The sequence below is a fragment of the Astatotilapia calliptera genome, chromosome 4, assembly GCF_900246225.1.
Source record: "Astatotilapia calliptera chromosome 4, fAstCal1.2, whole genome shotgun sequence".
Lineage (NCBI taxonomy): Eukaryota > Metazoa > Chordata > Actinopteri > Cichliformes > Cichlidae > Astatotilapia > Astatotilapia calliptera.
Genome location: NC_039305.1, coordinates 23,291,517 through 23,314,260, shown reverse-complemented (window position 1 = coordinate 23,314,260; position 22,744 = coordinate 23,291,517). Strand labels below are relative to the sequence as shown.

The 22,744-nt window shown below is 38.3% G+C and overlaps 2 protein-coding genes across 3 annotated transcripts in view; one reads left to right on the top strand and one right to left on the bottom strand.

The window, feature by feature from the left end:
* The first annotated feature begins 3,164 nt into the window (after nucleotides 1-3,164).
* On the top strand, nucleotides 3,165-8,363 carry ccdc97 (coiled-coil domain containing 97). 2 transcript variants are annotated; one of them, XM_026165574.1, is made up of 7 exons: nucleotides 3,165-3,586; nucleotides 3,700-3,876; nucleotides 4,810-4,969; nucleotides 5,062-5,150; nucleotides 5,239-5,473; nucleotides 5,562-5,685; nucleotides 8,109-8,363. In XM_026165574.1, exons 1-7 carry the CDS (start codon nucleotides 3,437-3,439, stop codon nucleotides 8,230-8,232), a joined length of 1,059 nt encoding a protein of 352 aa, XP_026021359.1. In that variant the 5' UTR covers nucleotides 3,165-3,436; the 3' UTR covers nucleotides 8,233-8,363. The 2 variants fall into 2 exon arrangements, with proteins under 2 accessions (XP_026021359.1, XP_026021360.1); XM_026165575.1 differs by having other exon boundaries at nucleotides 3,166-3,586; nucleotides 5,239-5,431.
* Nucleotides 8,364-8,477: 114 nt separating this feature from the next.
* The window catches only part of LOC113021570 (helicase SWR1-like), a 39,965-nt gene continuing 25,698 nt past the window's right edge, over nucleotides 8,478-22,744 (bottom strand). The window contains exons 15-30 of the mRNA XM_026166311.1: nucleotides 22,527-22,711; nucleotides 22,384-22,439; nucleotides 22,008-22,125; nucleotides 21,298-21,383; nucleotides 20,893-21,010; nucleotides 20,645-20,750; nucleotides 19,261-19,402; nucleotides 15,212-15,350; nucleotides 15,006-15,068; nucleotides 13,710-13,807; nucleotides 10,860-11,106; nucleotides 10,614-10,766; nucleotides 9,681-9,938; nucleotides 9,415-9,585; nucleotides 9,163-9,268; nucleotides 8,478-9,082 (exon numbers count right to left, since the gene is read on the bottom strand). Of these exons, the coding sequence (XP_026022096.1) occupies nucleotides 8,881-9,082; nucleotides 9,163-9,268; nucleotides 9,415-9,585; nucleotides 9,681-9,938; nucleotides 10,614-10,766; nucleotides 10,860-11,106; nucleotides 13,710-13,807; nucleotides 15,006-15,068; nucleotides 15,212-15,350; nucleotides 19,261-19,402; nucleotides 20,645-20,750; nucleotides 20,893-21,010; nucleotides 21,298-21,383; nucleotides 22,008-22,125; nucleotides 22,384-22,439; nucleotides 22,527-22,711 (2,248 nt within the window). The 3' untranslated portion in view covers nucleotides 8,478-8,880. The remainder of the gene's footprint in view (nucleotides 9,083-9,162; nucleotides 9,269-9,414; nucleotides 9,586-9,680; nucleotides 9,939-10,613; nucleotides 10,767-10,859; nucleotides 11,107-13,709; nucleotides 13,808-15,005; nucleotides 15,069-15,211; nucleotides 15,351-19,260; nucleotides 19,403-20,644; nucleotides 20,751-20,892; nucleotides 21,011-21,297; nucleotides 21,384-22,007; nucleotides 22,126-22,383; nucleotides 22,440-22,526; nucleotides 22,712-22,744) is intronic.

The window sequence follows — 22,744 nt, the reverse complement described above, 5'->3', positions numbered from 1 at the left end:
TTGAGGAAACAGTCACAACTCCACTGACCTTTAAAATCTGCAATAACTTGTTATTGGGCCCTGCACACATGGAAGCAAACTATGATAACCTTTTTCATTAGATGGTTCAAAGGTATAATTTAACATTGTGACATAGTCAGAAGTTAGTTCATTTTAGATACGTTTTTGGTCGCCTGGTGATATTTCCTTTCTTTCTGGCCTGTTTTTTCACCCAACCCTTCAGCTGCTCAGTGCTCTGTTATGTTTACCATAGTCTCAGATGACTGTTTCCGCATGCTGAGCAGTATTGCAGCCCCAAGGCGCTTTATGTTATAAGGTAAAGATCATAAAATAACAAAGCGGCAGTCCAAACAAGTGATAAATAAACCAAACGTTGCTTACAACCAACGCAGTTGTAATTACTGGGCCACCTTCTCCCCTCTGCTCTCCGTCACTGTCAAACACAATGTGTTCATCAATATCTAAAATGATTCTCTGCTGTGTCATAAAGAGGAAATTATAAGACCAGGTGTCAAAAGTCATTGCCTAGAAGCGGTCGCAGTAATCTAATGAGTCATCTTGTGCGTTCATTTAGAAGCTGACTCAATACTACTGACAGACCTCGAATGAATACAGGAAATTAAAGGCTGCAGTACACAAAAGAATATGTATCCAGGTAGCTAGTCGATGGATGCTGTTTATTTATTTCAAGTCTAATATTTCATCATCATGTCACACAAACTCTTTAAATGGATTAAAAAATAAAACCAGGTCTAGTCTATTTTATCTTTGAAACCTAAACTATACTACGCACATAAATCAACCTCTTCTATATTTTCATCATCCAGACTGCTGCTCTTCCCCCTGGTGGTACTGTTATGTTATTATGACTGTGCCATAACCACTTCTGCCTTCTATTTATTTCTGCTTTCCTAATAAAGACTCCATTGTCTCCTGTAAGAAAGTAACTGAGCAATTACAATTTTAATTAGCTGTTGACTCAGTGGTATCCATTTTTGGCATGTTTATCAGTATCTTTTTTTCTCTCCCTTTGGGTTCCCCTGAGAAATAATTGACTGCAAAACCAAAATACAGTTATTAACTATTGATTCACGTGTCAGTCAACCTGAAGTGTACATGGAAAGCAAACAGAATGAATTAGAGGCTCAGGGTTTTTTTGCAAACTATTCACAATAATGGGACCTTGCTTTGACAGCTCAGAAAGATGCACAAAGTTCTGTCACAGTGAAAACTGCACTTTGGGTTCCGATCATTTTATGCTCACCGGTTTGCTTTCCATATTTTAGTCAGCACATAATTTTTGTGATTTGTTTTTTAAGGTTGTGTGGATGGTCTATTTCACCTCATTTCTTTCACTTTTCTCTAACATACCAGTCTAATGTATAATGCCTGCAGCTATAGTGCTGTAAATACAGATCGATATAATGAAATACTCATAAAGTGATTTGCTCTTTTCTTGGCCCCTAAGTTTAACCCTTTTCCTCTGTCAACACTCAGCCCTCATATCTCCCCCACGCCTCCTCTGATATTACATCTCTCTTTCCTCTAAACTCCCTTACTCTCTGCCATGGGTTTAAATAGCAGGACCAGCTGGCCACATCAATATACGCAGGACCTCTTTATCACAGGTGCTGGGATTACAGACACACACATACATGTGCTGTAGAGCTTTAAAAATGGGACTTGATGGAGAGTAACACTTGTCTAGAGAGAACAGTGTGTGTTCATTAACCAGACACCATAGATTCGTATTTGTTTCTATCTTGCAGAAATGAGAGTTGTAGTACTTCTGCTGTCCAGCGGGTGGAGACGTGCCATTTTGAAAAGGGGCCCGCAGCATACTCCTGTCTAAATAGTACAGTCATTTGAACAGCTGTGTCAGATTACTGTGAGCTCACTGTAACACCTCTGAAACACCAAAACAAGGCTAGAGAAGAAGATGATACTATGGGTTAAACATTATCCACGCTGATTCTTTTTCTTTAATCATCTCCCTCATGTTCTCCTGCCATTGAAGTATATGGTTGATCTGAAAACTGCATGCTAAAATATTTTGAAATCTGGTTGATGATAACCCTCTGATACTTTCCACTAAGTTTTATGCCCATGGCTCAAAAACTCCAGCACCACCAATGGGTTAAAGTTGGAGGTGCACTTCATACAACAGTTTATTTTAAATGAATTCCACAAGAAGTTTTAGCCAAACACAGAGAAAAACTCTGCAAGCATTATCTCATAGCATTCACCAATTTAAAAAAAAAAAAAGAATGTTCACTCTTAACCCAAATAGCAGCAGCAATCGACCTTTATTTTATTTTATTTTATTTTACTTAGTATTACTAGTTGGAGAAATGGCATAATACACATTTAGTGTTAAAGTAAATTCATATTTTGTTCCTCAGTTCTACCACAACAAGATGTAGATCTACCAGCCCTCAGAAGTTGCAGCAAAGGTGAAACCACGAATCCATCCAACAGCTCTTAATAGTAAAATGCACTTTTGCAAAAATACAACATAGTAATTCCAACCCTGACCACAAGACGCATCATTTCCATTACAAGAGCAGCTTTGTTTGTTTGTTTGTTTGTTTTCAAAGACTGGCCTTGAATGCCAAATCCTGCTGTACCTCCTCTTCTTTTTCTCCCTTCTTCGATTTTCATGCTTCACAGTCACACCTGAAAGTCTGGAGAGTAAGAAGAGGCTCTTACTCTCCAGAGTGGCTCTCAGACAGAGGACAGCTGTGACCTATCACTTATCTCTCTAAAGCTGAACAGTCCTTGCACACAGAAGCAGTTTAGGGTTCATTGTCTTGCTGAAGAGCACTTCAACCAAGACAAAGCCATGCACAGAGCCTCAAGGTGAAAACATTTCAACCTGACCTTGATAATATTTGGAAAAATACTGGTCATATCACCTAACATATTATTTGAAATCATAGATTTCATAGATTTAAAATAATAGACTATACAGTGATTAAACACCACAGTATGATATGTAAGCAATAATTGATAAAATAATAAAAAAGAAACCTGAGGTGACCCATGTGCAATTTATGTTTAATATTTATTTCTAAAATATTTCTCTATCTTGGAAAAAATTATAAGTATTAAAGTCTGTCACAAGGTGGCGACATATACATATCAAAGAAAGGCTGTGGGGGAGGAACAATTCTTTCGGTTGCACAGAGAAAAGGGGACACACAAAAGTGACGGACCGTTATTGCGATGAAACGTTATACAAAATAAGTGAAAGGTAAAATAACACGCGAGGTTTCCATGAAAGAGATTTTCTCATCCAAGAGGTTTTACATTAAATTGTAAAAACTAATTGGTCGTTTAAAAGAAACAAACAGGGGAAGTTGGCAGTAGGCTGAGCTTTTCTTAGTGAACCATCGTTAGCTCCTGGGAAGACGGTGGCTAAGTGACACCGCGGTTAATGATGTGGGGAGAGATCGACCCTCCTGTTAAAACACAGCCAAGCTTGTGTGAGACTGAAGACGAGAGGAAAATAGAAGAGATAATACTGCCACGGAGATGTGACTCCAGCAGCTCTGAAGACACACAGCGGGTGGTGCAGGACATCCAGGTGAAGCAATCAGCGACAACAGCGTTTGTTTGTTTTTTCTTTTCAACCACAGTGTCAGGTGCGGTCTGCCATTATGACGCCTCGCTGATTTACTCTTTCTGCTCATCATACAGAATATAAACCTGAGCGAGTCCAGCTGTGTGAATGCCATGTTGGAGGCCATAGCTGTGAGCGGCGTCTTGGTGAAGAGCCAGCAGATCGGAGAGGCTGAGCTGACCGTGCAGGAGCGCAGAGAGGAGCTGCTGCATCAGTACCGCAGCAGGCCGCTGGTGTTCCTGGAGAGGTACCATGTATGTGCCCACAGTTCAACGTGTGTGTGTGTGTTAGTGAAGGGCAACATCGCCCAATATAGATGCTTAGAGGCAATGACATTCATAAGTAAATCAAGGCAAACTTCTTTCCCAGTGACGTGCTGCCATTGATGGCACTCTTTATCACTTAATGTGTTACTCTGTTGGAACAAGGTGCCAGCATTGTAGTTCAATAGTAGTGACAGAGCATGAATCAAATTTAAGCAAAAAAGTAGCCTAGTTAGTGCTAGTGTCAGTAATTCCCACATCCCTTTTAGTGTTCCTGTCATATGGAGTGCAACCAGCGAGTGCTCAAATGACACAGTGGAGTCGTTTGTTGACATTTGGGTCACACATCATCAGCTGTTAGCATCTCCTCCTCCTTAGCCTGGCTGTACTTAGCTTTGTTTTTGCCTTAAGGAGTGAAAGAAGTGTGTCTTGTTTTCACTTTCAGTGGGAACAAATTCCTTGTATATTTTGCAGAGTACAGCATTGGCTGATGGTTGTTGAGCTATATATATATTTTTTTAAGTACTAAATCTTCCTCTGTAGAGGTGGGCCTATCGATCTAAATATCATTTTGATACCAGTGCTGGCATTGGTATTGGGTTTGTACTAGTGCGATACAACTGATACTTCTGTCCTCTGAGTTTAGTTTGCAGAGCACTGAATTGTGTTGAATAAACTGTTATTATTGTTTAGAAAGAAAAGATGTACTTCAAACATGCACTGAGACTGTGTGTTGACTGTTACGTCTACCTATAGCACATTAAATAACAGAAGCTGACCCAAAAGTTCTTTACAGACAGGAACATTTACATTACAGGTCTGCAAAAAATCCAGTTTCAAAATACACTAACTAAATATTGTGGTGTTGGTAAAGAAGTGAAGAATTCCATTATTATATTTTGTTTTTCATCTTACAATTTCCAGGCTTGCCTGAAGCCTCAGCATCTCTCAGCATTTGCACATGTCAGCTCAGACCCACGAGCACAGCACTACAGCAAGGTGATACAGAGACGGGCTGCAGGACGCACCGACAGGACCAGAGTCAGGAATCAGCGCTATGCTGCCCTCAGGGCTCTGCAGAAGGGTAGGGGCAGCAGCAGTTAATGATACAGTGGACCCATGCAGCATTTGTGCAGATAGCTTTAGTCTTTGATAGTGCCATTCCTCCTCTTCTAGACGGCCAGTACTTCAGTGAAGAACAGATGCGAATGAGGGAGCCGCTGCTGTACGAACAGTATATCGGCCAGTACCTGACAGATGAAGAGGTGAGTTCTGTTTATCTTGCGTTTTATATGTGATTATGTTTTTGTATATTTCAGAGTATTTTTCTAATTACCTTCATGAATGCTTCAGGTGCTACAGCGCTCCCAGGAGGCCATGCTGGATGGTGCACAGGGAGGACCCGGGGAGCCGGGGCAAGGTACAGGAGGACTCGCCAATCTGCTCCTTAACTCCTACCAGGAACGACTCATCCAAAATCGTCTGCAGGAGGAGCAGGAGAAGGAAGACGGCGCACTGGAGGAAGAAGAGGACGACGACGACTACGGTCAGTCAGAGTTCGGGTTGAAGAAAAAACTTCACACTGAAGTTAAGCAAAGAAGAAAATTTAGGCTTTTTTCTTTTCTTCTTCTTTTCCCTCCATCTTTTCTTATTCTGCTCTGTGTTTCATGCTGTAGATGACAGAGACCAGCAGAAGGAATGGGAGCCGACGCCAGAGGAGAAGGCTCTTCTCAGAGAGGAGTTCATCAGTCAGATGCACCAGCGTTTTCTGGATGGCAAAGACAAGGATTTCAACTATAGGTCAGTCACACAGCACACAGGAGCAGTTCAAAGACTTCTTCATCGCGTTGTAGCCAACCTAAAGCTGCCTTTGACAGCTCGAGTTCCTCAGACTATTAGGCTACGTTCACACTGCAGGTCTTAATGCTCAATTCCAATTTTTTGATCAAAGCCAATTTTTTTGTCTGCTTGTTCACACTACAAATAAAATGCGACAGCAAACGCGCTCTACTGTGAACCCTCAAAGCGGCCCACATGCGCAAAAGAGGACGTCACACACAACACGCTCTGTTTAGACTCAGACCAAACAGTATTGTTTGGCCCTTAATATAAAGACACTGAAAGTGACCCAGATCGGATTTGAAAATATCGGATTTGTGCCGTTCACACTGTCATACCATGATCGGATATGGGTCGCATAGGGTAAAAAAAAATCGGATTTGATGCGCTTTCGCCTGCAGTGTGAGCGTAGCCTAAGTGTATGTTTGTAGGTGTTTGTAATGTAAGATTTTCAAATTAGTAAGCAGGCTTTTTGAGAATGTTGCTGAAAAAATAACTAGTTTTGTTATTAAAGCTTTGAGATGATCATTCCTCATAGATTAATCAGTTCACAGAATAACAGAACTCCGTAATCTGCCAAAGTTATTTTTGTTAAAGCTCAGCGCAGTTTAAAGGCAGTTCATGAGGTACAGACGACCTGCATTTTATTCATTTGTGTCCTGGATCACGATTTTTCATCTGTCCGGACACATATACACAGATTTTTCTTTCCACAGTACTTTCCACGTGTAAAATCATTTTATCAATACCAAATGCATTACATGGTTATGTGCAGGCACTAAAAACAACTTGGTTGGTGTTAGGAATTAAAAGCTGCAGGTTTAAGTTTAGAAAACGATCACGGTTTGGTCTAAAATTCAACGCTTACTAATTCTTTTGAATCTGTAGCTTTATGTCTGTGAAGGTTCTCAGTCATCCAGGTCATTGTAGTCAAAGGAGCTTGCAAAGAAAAGCGTCTGGACTTCTTTAAGTTGCTTGAAGACGTTTCACCTCTCATCCGAGAAGCTTCTTCAGTTCTAAGGTCAAATGGTGGAGAGTCCCAGATATAAACCTAGTGGGAGTATCCCCCCACAGAGGGACAAAAGGACCCCCTGATGATCCTCTAATCGCCTGAGCCAAGGTGTAAAACTGGGTGTGGGTCCCAATCAGCCAGAGTTTCGGGTGTGTTCATTGTGAAACCTGGCCCCACCTTATTAAGAACGCCTCTTTGCGTTCTTAAAGTCAGCAAAGAGGCACAGAAAAGAAGACCAGACACCAGCGAGGGAGGATAAGAAGGACAGACGCAACAACATTGTCATCCCCTATGTAGCCGGTGTATCAGAAAAACTCAGGAGAGTTTTCTCCAAGCATGACATCCCAGTGCATTTCAGACTCAGCAACACGCTCAGACAGAAACTGGTTCACCCGAAAGACAAAACGCCAAAACACAGACTTAACAATGTGGTGTATGCTGTACAGTGCAGCGAGGAATGCCCAGACCTCTACATTGGAGAGACCAAACAGCCACTTCACAAGCGCATGGCACAACACAGAAGAGCCACCTCCACAGGACAAGACTCAGCAGTCCATCTGCATCTTAAGGATAAAGGACACTCTTTCGAGGATGCCAATGTTCACATTTTGGACAGAGAGGACAGATGGTTTGAAAGAGGAGTGAAAGAAGCCATCTATGTCCACTGTGAGCGACCATCTTTGAACAGAGGCGGGGTTTACGACACCAACTCTCTGCCATCTATAATCCAGTTTTGAGATCCCTTCCCAGACGCCTTAACGCCCACTCACATCCTGGGCCATCTGATCTCAGGAATTCGCATGATAAGGTGGGGCCAGGTTTCACCCGAACTCACCCGAAACTCTGGCTGATTGGGACCCACGCCCAGTTTCACACCTTGGCTCAGGCGATTAGAGGATCATCAGGGGGTCCTTTTGTCCCTCTGTGGGGGGATACTCCCACTAGGTTTATATCTGGGACTCTCCACCATTTGACCTTAGAACTGAAGAAGCTTCTCGGATGAGAGGTGAAACGTCTTCAAGCAACTTAAAGAAGTCCAGACGCTTTTCTTTGCAAGCTCCTTTGACCTGTAGCTTTATGGTTACCATAGTGACATGTTTGCCACTTGTCTGGGCATGTTGCGTGACACATGCTCAAAGTATGCTCCATACTGAAAATACATTACTAACAACTGAACTTTTTCACAACTGTTTTGTTTCATATTGACGCTGTGCTGCACAAGCTGTTGTGAAATCACACATGTTAATACAAGTTAGTAAAGAGACTCCAGAGGAGGGGAAACGTTACAAACTGAAGTTCAGTGGAAAATGACAAAAATCCCACACTGTGGGCTTTGAAAGTGACTTAAGGTGTTTATGTGTTTGTGTTACAGGGAGGTGGATGAGAATCCAGACTATGACAACTTGGACATTGTCAACAGAGATGCAGAGGATAAATATTTTGATGACGATGATGACGAAGAAGAGGAAGAGGAGGAAGAAAATATGACAGAATAGTACCCGTGTTATTAATAAATGAATGAACTGTAAATATAAATGTACAAAAAGAGTTTCCATTCTATTTTTTAGTTTGACATCTGAACACAAACAAAAGATGTAATAAACATGTTTTTGGGGTCTTTTGAAAATTTGTATAAATATGATTTTCTTGTTCAAAACTCAACAGAAACATGTATTTATTTAGGTTTAGATGTACGCGTGTCAGATTGCTTTGTATTGTGTGGACTGAAAATGAGTGACAAAGCAGCCAATGATGGCTGGAGAACTTTTGCTCAAGGCCACTTCAAAAAATTCAAGGAATGTATTCTTCTAATTACAATGCTGTTCCTTACAATGATTATTACAGGTTGGGCAAAGTCCAAAGAAAACAGTTTGACAACATCTGCACAATTTACCGATAAAAAGCATCAATGTTGTTTATTCAGAATTTCAAGAAGAAAATATCAGCTGTATGTGGAATTATTAAAACAAAGTAAAACACGGTGATCAGCAGTGTGAAAGGAAAACTGAGACAAAGTACAGTTTTATGATTTTGTTGCTTTTCTCAAAAGTAACAATTAACCAAAGAAACCTCCAAATAACGCATGTCATTTGTGGACATACTGCAGCCATTTTTCAAATTTAGCTTTACAGAAGCATTAATCTTCATTTTTTAAGTTCTTTTATTATCAAAGTGTAACACTCTTCTTGTAATTTTAAGACCTTCAGTTGCATTTTTAGTTTCTCCCTCTTCAGTTGATCAAGATCCGTTGTATTCAAACCAGAGCTGACTGAGGGCCCAGGCGACAGAGTCTCTGACATGTGAGAGAAATTAATGCCGACAGAGGTTTGACTTGCTGGAGATGAGCTGTGGAAAAAAGTTAACTTTTAAGATTGTTTGACTAAATTAAAAATCTTTACCTAAATGATAGGACAGCTACATCTTACTTCCTTTCTGGCCTCGTGGATTGTAATGCAGCTACATTGTGGCCAGAGCAGTGGACATCTTTATGTTCACACTCATCTGACGCAGCCCGAGGTTCACAAGAAAGACCTGTACATTTAGAAAACATATTGGGGAAAAAAAGACCAGAAAAGATTAAAAATAATAATAAAAAATAAAATAAATACATGAATTTTTTTCTCTTAAAAAAAGCTGAAAGAAATCCTGCTAGTGATTTCCGTTTTTGAACGACTCACTCATTTCCTCTTCTGTTTTTTCCTCCACATTCTGCTGTTTGATTGGTGTGTTTCTTTCCACGTCTCTGGTTTTTACAGTGACTTCAGATTTTGGCATGTTAGGAGGATCGTCTCCTTCTTTCTCATTCCCACAGTTTGCTGACTGTGCATCTCCTCTCTCTGCTGAGCTTTCTGTACAAAAGACAAAATGTTACCAAAAAGTGAAATTAATACACACATAGAAAGTATTTACTATTTTCCATTAGGAGAATTGTGGGAAATATCACCTTTAATAACACACTTGTCAGTGTGGTTAGAGGCAACAGCAGGTACAGCTTCAGATTCCATTCCTCCCGTTTCCATTTCATCTTCCTCTTCTTCATTCCCAGCATCTTCTGAGTTTACAACCTCGTTTTCATGTCCAGACCCGACCTTCTCTTCAGCTCTCTGCTCTGTTTTCACTGCCAGCTGCCCACTGCTTAGAAACTGGTCCTTATCTTCAACAATATCTCCCCCAGCTTCTTCTGCAGGCTGTATTTTTGCTTCTTGATAGGGATAACAATGCATTAGATTTATGCATGTACACTTTATAATTATTTGTAATTACTATTAGTAGAATCAAATAATTTCTCAAAATAGTTTTCAAGTTAGCAGCACTCAAACTGTGTGGTCTTCTGCTGTTGCAGTTCATCTGTTTCACTGTTTGGTGTTCAGAGATGCTCTTGTGCATACCCTGATTGCAATTAGTCATTATTTGAGTTACTGTTACTGTCTTTCTATCAGCACAAAGCAATCTGGTCATTTTTCTTTGACCTCATTTTACACCAGAGAACTGCTGCTCACTTGATATTTTCTCTTTTTAGGACCATTCCCTGTAAACTCTACAGATGATTGTTGGGAAAACCCGAGTAGCAGATTCTGAAATATTCAGACCGGTGTAACTGACACCCACAGCCATGCCATGTTCAAAGTCACTTCCAGTTGTGGTCATGCATTGATTATGGCCATGAATGTACGGAAGAGGATTAGGACCACCGGAGGGGAAAAAAAGCGGGCACGTCTTCCTTTCCAGAATTCTGAGAAAAAGTCAGAATTCTGACTTTTTCTCAGAATTCTGACTTTTTTCTCAGAAGAGATAGTAGGAATCTCTTCTAGAAAAACACTGACAAAATAAGAAAGCCAAAACACATGCAACTGTTTTTGGGTTTTGAAGAACTCACTCAGTAGCACTTTTGGCACAGTTTGTATTGCCACATCTCTGGTATTTCCACTAACTTCAGACCTGGACATATCAAGAGGATCTTCTCTATTTTGTTCTTTGTCATCCCCACAGTGCACTAAATGGCCGTCTTCTCTGTCGTCCATCCTTGCATCTTTGCAAAAGTCAACATGTCAATTAATCAAATATATGAAAAAAATGCACAGTGGCTATTAAATATTTATTTGATGTTAAACTGTTTTAATACCAGAGTTTAAGACACTGGATTCAGTTTTATTCACTATTTCCAAAGATGTGGAAGCTTCCTGTTCTTTTCTTTCACTGCTTTGTGGTAACTGGTCTTCACTGGCTTCCCCATCACTTCCATTGATGGATAGGTCATGTATGTGTGAGGGAGCAATGAGTGTCGCTGCTGCAGTGGGTGTGTTAACTTTTGCTGAGCTGCTGCACTCTCCTGGACGGGTCATCCACTTGGAGTGACAAGCACCTGTTCCCTGAGGCAAAATTAAACATTTAAATTAGATTTACATTTACAACACCAGATATTCATTTTTAAATTACACAGGTCTACAACCAAAAAACTGCATAAGATTTCAGATTTGTTCATTTTTCATCATGCTAAATAAGTTCCGGATTTTCTCTGCTGTATAAGCCACACTCAGTTTACATCCTGCATTCAATCTGGACCATGCACATGTTTTAGTTCTGTATTATGGCTCCAAGAGGTTGTGTAATTTCTCCAGACAACTTTTGTTTTATTTGTGGTGAATAAACTGTTAACAAAGGAACACAAGTGATTTTGTGAAGAAAGTTTATTTTGCTTACTTCAAGTTGAAACTTGGGAATCAAGACAAACCATGGGCTCCTCACAAGGTGTGTAGAAGATGTAGGGAAGATATGTTTTGGTGGTTTAAGAGTAAGAAAAACTCATTTCCTTTTGGTGTGAACTGCAAAACCACACTACTGATTGCTATTTCTGTTCGGTAGATTTAAGAGGCTTTAATACTAGAAATAAAAAGAACATATCTTACTCAAATTTTAGTTCAGCTATCAGTGCCTCATACCTCAGAAATACCAGTTCTACACCCACCTTCAAGTTAGATGATATCAGGAGTGATTCTGAGGACGGAGACACATTACCTCACCAGGACAAAACTACCTCAGATTTTTCTGTTGATGAGGGACCCCAGCCATTTTCTCAGAGCGAGCTTATTGATCTAGCCAGAGATTTAGGCCCTTCCAAAGATGGAGCTGAATTGTTGGGTAAAGACTTTTTATGTTTTGCAAAAAAACTGTATGTGATGGAGGAAAATTGAGATCATTTTGGATTCAGCACCCCAAAAAACCCACCAGTGTTTAAGATTAAACAATGGAAAACTCGCATTTGCTGTTTTCAGTGTTTCTTTTAATTGCTGTATGATCTTGTATGATGGTAAAAGACTGTGAAATACTGAAAACTAGAATTTTGAGTGGTATAGAGTGGCACTGGTCCCAAGTTATATATTACTCTTCTGTTTTAAAGAAATCCAAAACAGTTTGAAAAGGATCTGTTTGGCAAAGGGGTCATTTTCCAGCATGACAATGATCCCAAACACACTGCCAGGGCAGTAAAAGAATGCCTGAATAGAAATGGATGGATTGGCCTCAAGACACCCCGGACATCAACATTATTGAATCTTGAGAGAGAACTGGTAGACAGAACAATCAGCCGAGACTGCAAGACCAGACTGACCAACCTGTGCACTGCCTGGATTGATTACAAGAAGGCCTATGACTCAATGCCCCACAGCTGGATACTGGAATGCCTAGAATTGTACAAGATCAATGGGACCCTAAGAGCCTTCATCAGGAACTCAATGGGGATGTGGCGTACAACACTAGAGGCCAACTCCAAGCCCATAGCACAAGTCACCATCAAGTGCGGGATCTACCAAGGAGATGCTCTGTCCCCACTGCTGTTCTGCATAGGCCTGAACCCCCTCAGTGAGATCATTAACAAGACTGGCTACGGATACCGACTACGGAACGGAGCAGTTGTCAGCCACCTCCTGTACATGGATGACATCAAGCTGTATGCCAAGAGTGAACGAGACATCGATTCACTGATCCACACTACCAGGCTATACAGCAATGACATTGGAATGTCATTCGGACTGGAGAAGTGTAGTCGGATGGTAACAAAGAGAGGGAAGGTAGTCAGAACTGAGGGGATTGAACTACCAGAAGGCAACATTGCAGACATAGAGGACAGTTACAAGTACTTGGGGATCCCACAGGCAAATGGGAACCATGAAGAGGCCGCTAGAAAAGCTGCAACCACCAAGTACCTACATATTTATATATATATATATATACATATACACGGTTTATCCTTCAAGCTCGGGTCCTCTACCAGAGGCCTGGGAGCTTGAGGGTCCTGCGCAGTATCTTAGCTGTTCCCAGGACTGCGCTCTTCTGGACAGAGATCTCCGATGTTTTTCCCGGGATCTGCTGGAGCCACTCGCCTAGCTTGGGAGTCACCGCACCTAGTGCTCCGATTACCACGGGGACCACCGTTACCTTCCCCCCTCCACATCCTCTCGAGCTCTTCTCTGAGCCCTTGGTATTTCTCGAGCTTCTCTTAAACCAGATAGATAGATAGATAGATAGATAGATAGATAGATAGATAGATAGATAGATAGATAGATAGATAGATAGATAGATAGATAGATAGATAGATAGATAGATAGATAGATAGATAGATAGATAGATAGATGTCACGTTAATCGTGATGATCCATGTTAACACTGACAGCCATAATTTTAGATCAAATTTCCAAGTTTCAGCAATTAATGCATTATTTTTTTATAGTTGTATTGGTGATATCAAGTTTAAATGATAGGCAAAAAGGAAATGAAACTTTGATGGAATTAAAATAGTTACTAGTAGAGTAACCAGTGATTTGTAGTATTACGTTTTACATTGAAATTCTGACCTGATGATATGGCCTGATTAAAAAATAAGGGTAATCTTATGTCATTAACATTCACACGAGGACCAAAAATACCAGACAGTAAAGTGTATTAAAATTTAAAAAAAAAAAGATATATATATTTACCTGTCTTCCATCAAAACATCTCTTGAGAATAATTCTTAGTTCTTTCCCCCTGAATGGATGTTTCGCTGCTGTTGAAATTGTATGTTTTGTTGTCCTCTCTGAAAAGAGAAGAGTGATTTTCATACACAGACACTTTTTGTTAGGATAGTTACATGCCAATAGGAAATAACATCATTTAATTAATAACACTTTTGTCAGTATGGGGTAACAGCAGACACAGTCTCATCTTCTATTTCTCCCTCTGCCTGTTTCTCTTCATCTTCTTCACTCCCAGCATTTTCAGCTTCTACTCTCTCTGCTCTGTTTCCACGAGCATTTCCTCACTGTTTGAAAGCTGATCTTTACCTTCAGCATTATCATCTTCAGTTTCTTCAGAGCCGGATGATTGTATTTCCTTTTGATTCAAGGTTCAGGAAAAATGACCTTTAATTATCATTCTCAGTGTTGTTTTAATTCATTTTTGAAAATCAGAATTACAGTGCTCTCATGCTCAGATAAATTTCTAGTCTTGGATCTTCCTTTTCTGTATCCCTCGGTTTTTAGGTAACCTTTCTGTGAAAAGTTAGTTTGACAGTTTATTTAGTGAAATCTGATTTTCTTTGATTAATAGAAATGGGAAAAAAGTACCTTAATCCAATACTCCAGAGGTTGATCATCATAGAAAATAGTTGCTTTCCATTTTTTACACAATCCTTTCTCTGCAAGTATCTCAAATCTAGGGGGCTTATACCATTTGCCTTCATACTTAATACACGCCTTACCTAAATTGATCATCCAAACACACAGGAAAATTGAAATGACAGTAGAAAAGAACACTTAAAAAAATAAAGCTAACTTTTGACAAGTTAACATTTGATCCTCTTTAAAACAGTGCACATTGTTTAAAATTGTATATTTGAACCACAAAAGGAAAATGCTTTCTCTTTATTTCTTTCTTAATTCTTAAAGATGTTCAAAACACTCACACCTGATCTGCAATCCAATCCAAGGTTTAGAGATTTTTCTTTTTTAATGTAGGTTTGTATTTACTTTTCCCAGATGATTGATGGAGAGCAATAATGTTTCCCAGCTTTCATGAGATGGGGGGAAGGCAATTCAGCATCACCAATGCATAATCTATCATGCATTCATTCAGCTGGAGAGAAACTGATGACTACAGATCATTGAAGTCAAGTTCCATTTTTTATATACATGATTTTTATTTGTGGGCACAGTTTCAAAGAGTATAAAGTGTTTTCTTGTTTAATGGTTTCCATGAAATGTGCTTATGCTTCTCAGATGATTGTATTTGCTTACTTTGTTCCAGCTTCTCACAATCAAGGATGCCCTCTGTGGTTCCACAGATTACAGGCAAAAACTCTAAATTACAACAACAACAACAACAACAATAATAATAATTTCCCTATAATAAAATAATATGAATGTATTTTCATGCCATAAAATTAGAGAAACATATTCAAAAATCTAAAAAGATGTTCAGTGCTGGGTGACTAAGGACTTACGTTTTCCTTCTGTCTTCCAGGTTTTATGATCCTCCTCCTCCTTCTTGTCTTCATCATCAGAAGGTTCATCATATTCAGCCTTCCATCTTTTCCTTAATCTACAGTCTTCTTGGTCTTCCTCTTCCACAAATCTTTTCCTCTCCATTTATTTTTCAAAACTGAAAATATAGTCTTCCTAAACAGATTTCAGGGTAATCATTGATTTGTGTCAAAAGGTCTTCCCACCCGAAACAACATGTGTGAGCCCTTACCCGAGCGACATGATCATAAAAAGAAATAGCACAACTCAATGTTGAATTCTTTGTTCGTCTTTTGTTGTGCGAGAGACGAAAAATGTTTGCTGACCACCGCACAGATCTCGAGTTCAGCTCATACCGATACTAATGGTTTGGTCCTGAAAACAGTTCTCAGTATTAACATTTTGAGGATTTGTCATTGTGGTCTGACGACATAGTTTTCATGTCTTGTTTTATTTCAGTTTAGACTTCATTTGACAAAACTCATTGTAACTTTCAAATCAGTCAATTAATCAGATAGATGACAGATAGATATGTCTTCTGTTTTTCAAAAAGATGCACAACACCATTGACTTTTTAAAATATTTTGTAAATTTTATATATGTATTAAAATGTAATCTTCCATTACTTTTTAACATATCGGACTATATTTGAATTCCTTAGTGCAATATAATTGCGAATTAACTTAAAGAACACATCAGCTTGGATTAGCTGCTTTCTCAGTTGTTTTCAGTGCCGTCCTTGTGCCTGAATATTTCAGAGGGATGTTTCTTTTAGATTGTTAGGCCCCTTAACACTGACCTATGAATCATTCAAGCATTAAAAACACACCTAACTCGAGGGACTTATATATACAGTGTTGTCTAAATAACACTGTATATATAACAAATAACTTAGCAAGGAACCAGTATTAAATTGTATCTTTAGGTACTTTGTTACTAGCAGCCTGTCACAAAAACATACGATTTCTTCCAATTTCTTTAGTGGAATCTCTGAAAAATGCCACAGATAACACAGTTTGACAGGAATTTTCTTTTTTTATTGTAAACCAACTGATGTCCAAAGAGCTATTAGCTGAAAACTTGACATATCTCCGCATGACGTGTCCTGGCTCAAGACTTTTGCACAACACTGTAACTCTCTTTTATTTATTTCACATTTTGTCAATATGGCTGGACAAATTTGTATGAAAATGTTGTTTTTGTTTTGTCTAACTTCTTTAGAACAGTTATATCCATCTGTCACAGACATGATTGATATATTACTCGCTATGCTTCAAAGTCAAAGCACACCTCTTGTTTTTCTCTTGCAAATTTAAATCTGAAGACCTGACACGAACTGCTGTCAACACACTAAACACTTTACATCTACTTTAATGTAAATACAATAAAAGTAAAAAGTGAAATACACTATAGGGACAAAAGTTCTGGTCCACCTACTCATTATTCCTACAGGAGCTGCTCATGACATAGAAACCCACGTCAACAGTTTTATCAAGATGTTAATACCAGAGGATGCTTACTCTATTACTGATAAGCAAAATTTGGCCACTTTTATGAACCTCGGCGACTCCACTCCGTGCGACTCCGTGTGGCCAAGGCGAGAAAAAGTGACTTCTTAGTGACTGCTTCACAGTGGCATACATACATATCTATCTATACACACACACACACACACACACACACACACACACACACACACACACAGCGGTATGTGAATGTGTGTGTAGACCGAACAAATTCTATGAGGTCTATCAGCAAACACATCAGCAACCACAGGAGAGCAAATAGAAAGCACATCTGCACATCAGTGCTAACAATCACATATCCATTATCCATGTATAAAAAACCCACTTGTTTTAAAAAAAAGAGATGTGAAACTCCAGAATAGGGACTTACCTCTGTTGCCGACTAGACAGCAAACGATGTCCCACACAGGAAAGTAAAACTTTACTTTTCAGTTACACTGAAAAAAAACCCCACCCCCCAGTTATTAAAGTGTGTGCCCAAACACTGACTTCCGGCAATGACGGCAGGTTTTACAGGTAAGACGATTTAGACTGACATTTACAGTCGCTATTTATATATGGAGAGAAACCTCGAAACGGTTGCAAGTGCACGTACGATATGATTTACAAATGTGTATAATTTTGAGACGCATTTCACACTGCCCGCTTCACAGATATCCGCAAACTTAAGATGCGTTCATGTCCCAGTGTTAAACTGGGACATCTGACTTTCCTCGGTATACCTGCATTTTATCTATAAATTTATTCAAATAAAGTGGTCGCTTTTTCTAAATATAGCAGAAAATGTGATTTACCAATTAGAGGCAGTACACAGTAGCCCATAAAGGTTAATATATGGTTTAAATAATCTGATGCTACATGCTGGAGGATCTTCTGCTGGGAAAAGTCAGTCAGTGCTCAGCCGCATATGGGGAACACAATGGCTGTACATCACTTTGGATCAACTTCTGGAGTAAACATATGCTTGTCTTGGACAATCATTGTATATTTTTTAATATAAATATAATCCAGGTAATATGGAATTGACAATTCTCTAATTGGTAAATCTACATTTTCTAGTAAAGTGGTCAAGAGCTATTTAGAAAAAAAAAACTTCCAATTTATTTAAGAAAAACAAAACAAAAAGTCGGTGATGTCAAGAGAAATACAAATAGAAAAAGCAAGGAGTGCGATGTCGTGATGTCCCAGTTTTACGCTGGATCTTAATACAGCTTACTACACAGTAGTTTATGCATATTTCTCTCCATATCCATGTAACAAGATACATCCACATTAAAGGAGTATGTATAGGTTTCAAATAAACTGAGGGAAAGTTTTTTTCATCTGAACAACCGTTGAACCACAATAGTTTACTACGATTTAAATTTTAATGTAAAATGAACTGATGTGAATGTCCTATGATAACTTCAAATGTTACCTTTGAGTTTTTTTGTTTTTAGAAGGGAAATACATTTAGTTAGTTATTTATCAAAATATTTATTTTTGAAGTGATTGAAACAACACAATTTTCTTTGTTTATTTAGTTGAGCCTTAATTTGCAAAAATCATTGGGATTTTCCAACAGTGGCCAATCTACAAAATTTTACATGGGATGCAAAGGAGGGGCAAGTTGTCTAGGCAGGGTGGCACATACATCTTCAGTGAAGTGAAATCCCCCTGTTTAAATGGAGTCAATAATACAGCCACAAAAACTCTTTAAAACTATTTATTGTATCATTGTCTCTAAGAAAACAAAGAAAAGGTGATTTTTTTTTTTACAAGTTTTAAAGTAGAAAAACTTAGTGTAATAAAATCATTTGAATGTAATTATGTATGCCTTTATTTGAAGGGACAATAAGAAAGACAGTTTCATTTAGGCAGTCTTGGCTTGTGAAGAATGAATTTACACATGCTGATATATATTTGCATTTGCACAAGTAGGACAATAAGAATAGGGAATACCCTCAAAACAGTTATGTCACATTGATTTCAGAAGAAGACAGAAGATAAAGGGAATAACCCCATATCCCTTCTTCACCTAACTTTCACCCCCTTCTATTTCTGGACGTCACATCTTTTGAGATATATGAATTTTCATTCATATGAGTACGAGTACACTTAATTTCATGTCTTATTCAGGGTTAGCTATTTTCTCTTCAGTTAGGTTTACGATTAGCCAATTTTTACACAAACATCCATTCTTACATGATATGATTTACAGATAAAAATCATGTTTATTCACATTCTACAGAAGAAAATATCAGCTATTTGTTTAATTCTAAAAGCAAAGTAAAACATGGTAATCAACAATGCTAAAGGAAAACTGAGTATAGCAAAGAAAAAGTATGGTGTATAAATGCAGCACACTCCTATGATTTTGTAGCTTTTGTTAAAAGTAATGTTCCACCAAATAAACTTCCAACTAACGTGTCAGTTTGTGGATATAAACACAGCAATCGTTTAATTTACTGTCTGCAATGTCAGCTTTACAGAACCATTAATCCTCATTTTTTAAGTTCATTTACTTTCAAAGTGTAATAGTTCTCTTGTAATTTTAAAATTTTCAGTTGCATGTTTATTTTTTCCCTCTTCAGTTGATCAAGATCCATCGTATTCAAACCAGAGCTGGCTGAGGGCCCAGGCGACGGGGCCTCCGTTATGTCCGCACTGCAAGTAAAAACACTCTTGTTTATGGAATTTTTTTAAAATATATTTTTTATATATTTTGTCTAGAAAGAAAACATATTCTTAACAAGCAATTTTTGCACAAGAAAATTAAGCTCATTCAAGAAAAATGTCTGAATGTTCTCAGTCATCCAGGTCATTGTAGTCTAAGGAGCTTTGAAAGAAAAGTGTCTGGACTTCTTTAAATAGCTTGAAGACGTTTCACCTCTCATCCGAGAAGTTTCTTCAGTTCAGAACTGAAGATTCTGGTTCTGATTCTTGAAATAAGAAAGATAATCTTATTCTAGAAGAATAAGATTATCTGTCTTATTTCAGGAGTAAGGCCACTTGAACGACTTTTCAATTTAAGAAATGCATAAAGGCAGCCAGCCCAGGTGTCACTGTCGGAGAAAGAAGACCCAGTCGCACACAGATAACAATTGATCACTTATCTGGCAAGTAATACTCAAATACGCAAACGGTCCAAGAATACTACCAGGCTTAGTGCAATACTTCAGCACTGACTGTCATTCAGCCACACCAATAAATAGTCCTGCCTAAGAGAGCGGCAGCACTTCCAGGTAAACAATCGCCACAAAGCCGGAGAGAAAAAGGAAAGCGAGAAAAACAAGAACAAACAAACACAGGCAGGTCGACCAGTTGGGGAACCGTCCGGTCGACCAGGCTTGAGCCTGACCCATGGCCTTTTGTTGCATGTCTTCCCCTCTCTCTCCCTCTACTTTCCTGTCAGTTCTTCACTGTCTCTATCAATAAAGGCCAAAAAATAAAATATAAAAAATTTAAATCTAGACTTACCTGTAGAAAGCTTTTTTATTCATGTGAAAATCTAAATTAAACACTAAAATAACAAAATAATTCTTCAAAATAGCTTGTTCAAGAAAGCATAATACTCATTATAGGTAAAAAAATTTTAATAATCAGTGTCTTTCCTTGTAATAATTCAAATTTTCTTAAATTAATCACACATTTTAGACAGTGTTGCCTAATTTAGGCATAAAACAGATTCATTTGCTAGTTTTAAGGATTCTAGCAAAACAACTTACCCAATTGGCAGATTTTTTCTCTCAAAACTAGACAGTTTTGTCAGATTTAAGAATATTTGGCTAATTTCAAGTAGAGTTGGTTTTGCAGTGCGAGAAATAAATGCCGTCGAAAAACAACCCTTTAAGACTGTGTGAATAAATTCAAAATCTTTGCCTAAATGATATGAGAGCTTTATCTTACCCCCCTTCTGGCCTCATGGATTGTAAATCAGCTACTTTGTGGCCAGAGCAGTGAACAGCTTTATGCTCTTGCTGATCTGACACGGCCAGAGATTCACAGGAAGGACCTGTACATTTAGAAAACATGTTGGAAAAAGAAGACCAGAAGAGATCAAAAGAAATAATAAAAAATAAAACAAATACATGAAACTGGATTTATTTTTCTAGAAAAAAAAAGCAGGCAAAAATCATGGTTTTTGAACAACTCACTCAGTTTGTCTTTAGGTTCTTTCTTAACATTTTGCTGTTTGATTGCTGTGTTCTTTACCACATCTCTGTTATTTCCACTGACTTCAGACCTTGGCATGTCAGGATGATGTCCAGTCTTCTGTTTCAAAGACAGCCAATTATATATGAGTATCCTTATTTATAATTTCGTTTGAAAATAATAAAACTATTTTGAGCAACATTTAGTTTAATCCAAGTTTTATTTATATAACACAGAAACTATAAAGAGTCAGCTCATGGTGCTTTATATTGTAAAGACCCTACAATAATACAGAGAAAATACCAACAATTAGATGACCCCCTATGAGCACGTGCTTTAGTGACAGGGGTGTTTTAATTTGTCTTTATTTTGAATGCTAAGTTTTTAATAAAATAAAACAGTCTTACCTCAGGAAGGCTATTAACGACACCCTTTACTTTGATCTTCAGTGCAGGTTTCACAGGTATCAAAATTGTGCTGGTTGTTGTCTTCTCTGAAAAAAGAAGGATGATTAAAATATGAGCATGTGCACTTTGGAATTATTAGAATTAGTTTGATGTTGATGTTCATTCTGAACTTCAGCAGATCATCTTGACCATGTCTCCATGTCTTTATTGAGTTGCTGTCATGTGATTGGCTGATTAGATTTTTGCATTAATGAGCAGTTGGACAGGTATACGCAATAAAATAGCCGTTTATTGTCTTTTGAAAGTACAACTATTCATTACAGAACACACCCGACCTGTTTTGATCACAAAGATATGCAGAAATAATATTTATTCAAGCTGCAAACAACACTACTAGTTAGCTGTGTGCACATATGTGCTAACATATCTGTAAATGCTTACATAAAATAAAAAGGCTCCTAATTTTAGCACAAGCCTGTAGAAGGATTTCACTCATTGTTTGGAGAACTTCAATTATCATTTCAGAACTGAGCCAAATTAACTGTACACCCACACTCATCTCACATAATCAGAGGTTAAAGAAGGACGAACCTGTGAACTTAGAAAATAGATTGAAAGTGTTTTTCTTCTACTTCAACAACAAAAAAAGCAAAAAACTAAATAGAAGTTGAATACAACCTTAAAGTGCTTTTAGTATTTGAACAACTCACTCAGTTTCTCTTCAGGTTCTTTCTTAACATTCAGCTGTTTGATTGCTGTGTTTGTTGCCACATCTCTGTTATTTCCACTGACTTCAGACCTTGGCATGTCAGGACGATGTCTAGTCTTCTGTTTTAAAGACAACAAAGAATATATTTGTATTTATTTTAAATAGTCGGACTGGATGTTGTCAAAGCATACATTTGTAATTTGTCATGCTGAACCATAATATTTGCCAAATTTCTATCTTAATGATGGTGATGGTGTAGAGCAGAGTACTCTAAGATGGTTAACATACTCAAAAGTTCCAGCAATGCAAAGTACAGTGAAACATTTAAATAAAATAATCTGTCTTGCCTCAGGAAGGATGTTAATGATACCTTTTACCTCTTTCATCTGTAATGCATGTTTTCCAGGTGTTGGAATTGCACTTGTTACTCTGTCTGAAAAAAGAGGAAGAGTTCTTTTCATACACAAACAAGGTCTTTGTTATCCAAACATACCAATAGGAAATATATTGGAAATGTCACCTTTGATACTACTGCTGTCAGTATGGTTAGAGGCAACAGCAGGCACAGTCTCTTCCTCATCATTATCACTTTCTTCATCCTCATTTTCCTCAGTGCTACGCTGATCGTCACCAACATCATCTTCATCCATATCCTCATCTTCATCTTCATCAAGATCTTCCACGCTTTCTTCTTCTTCAGAAGAGCTATAAATCGGTGTAGCATCTTCATCTTCGTTT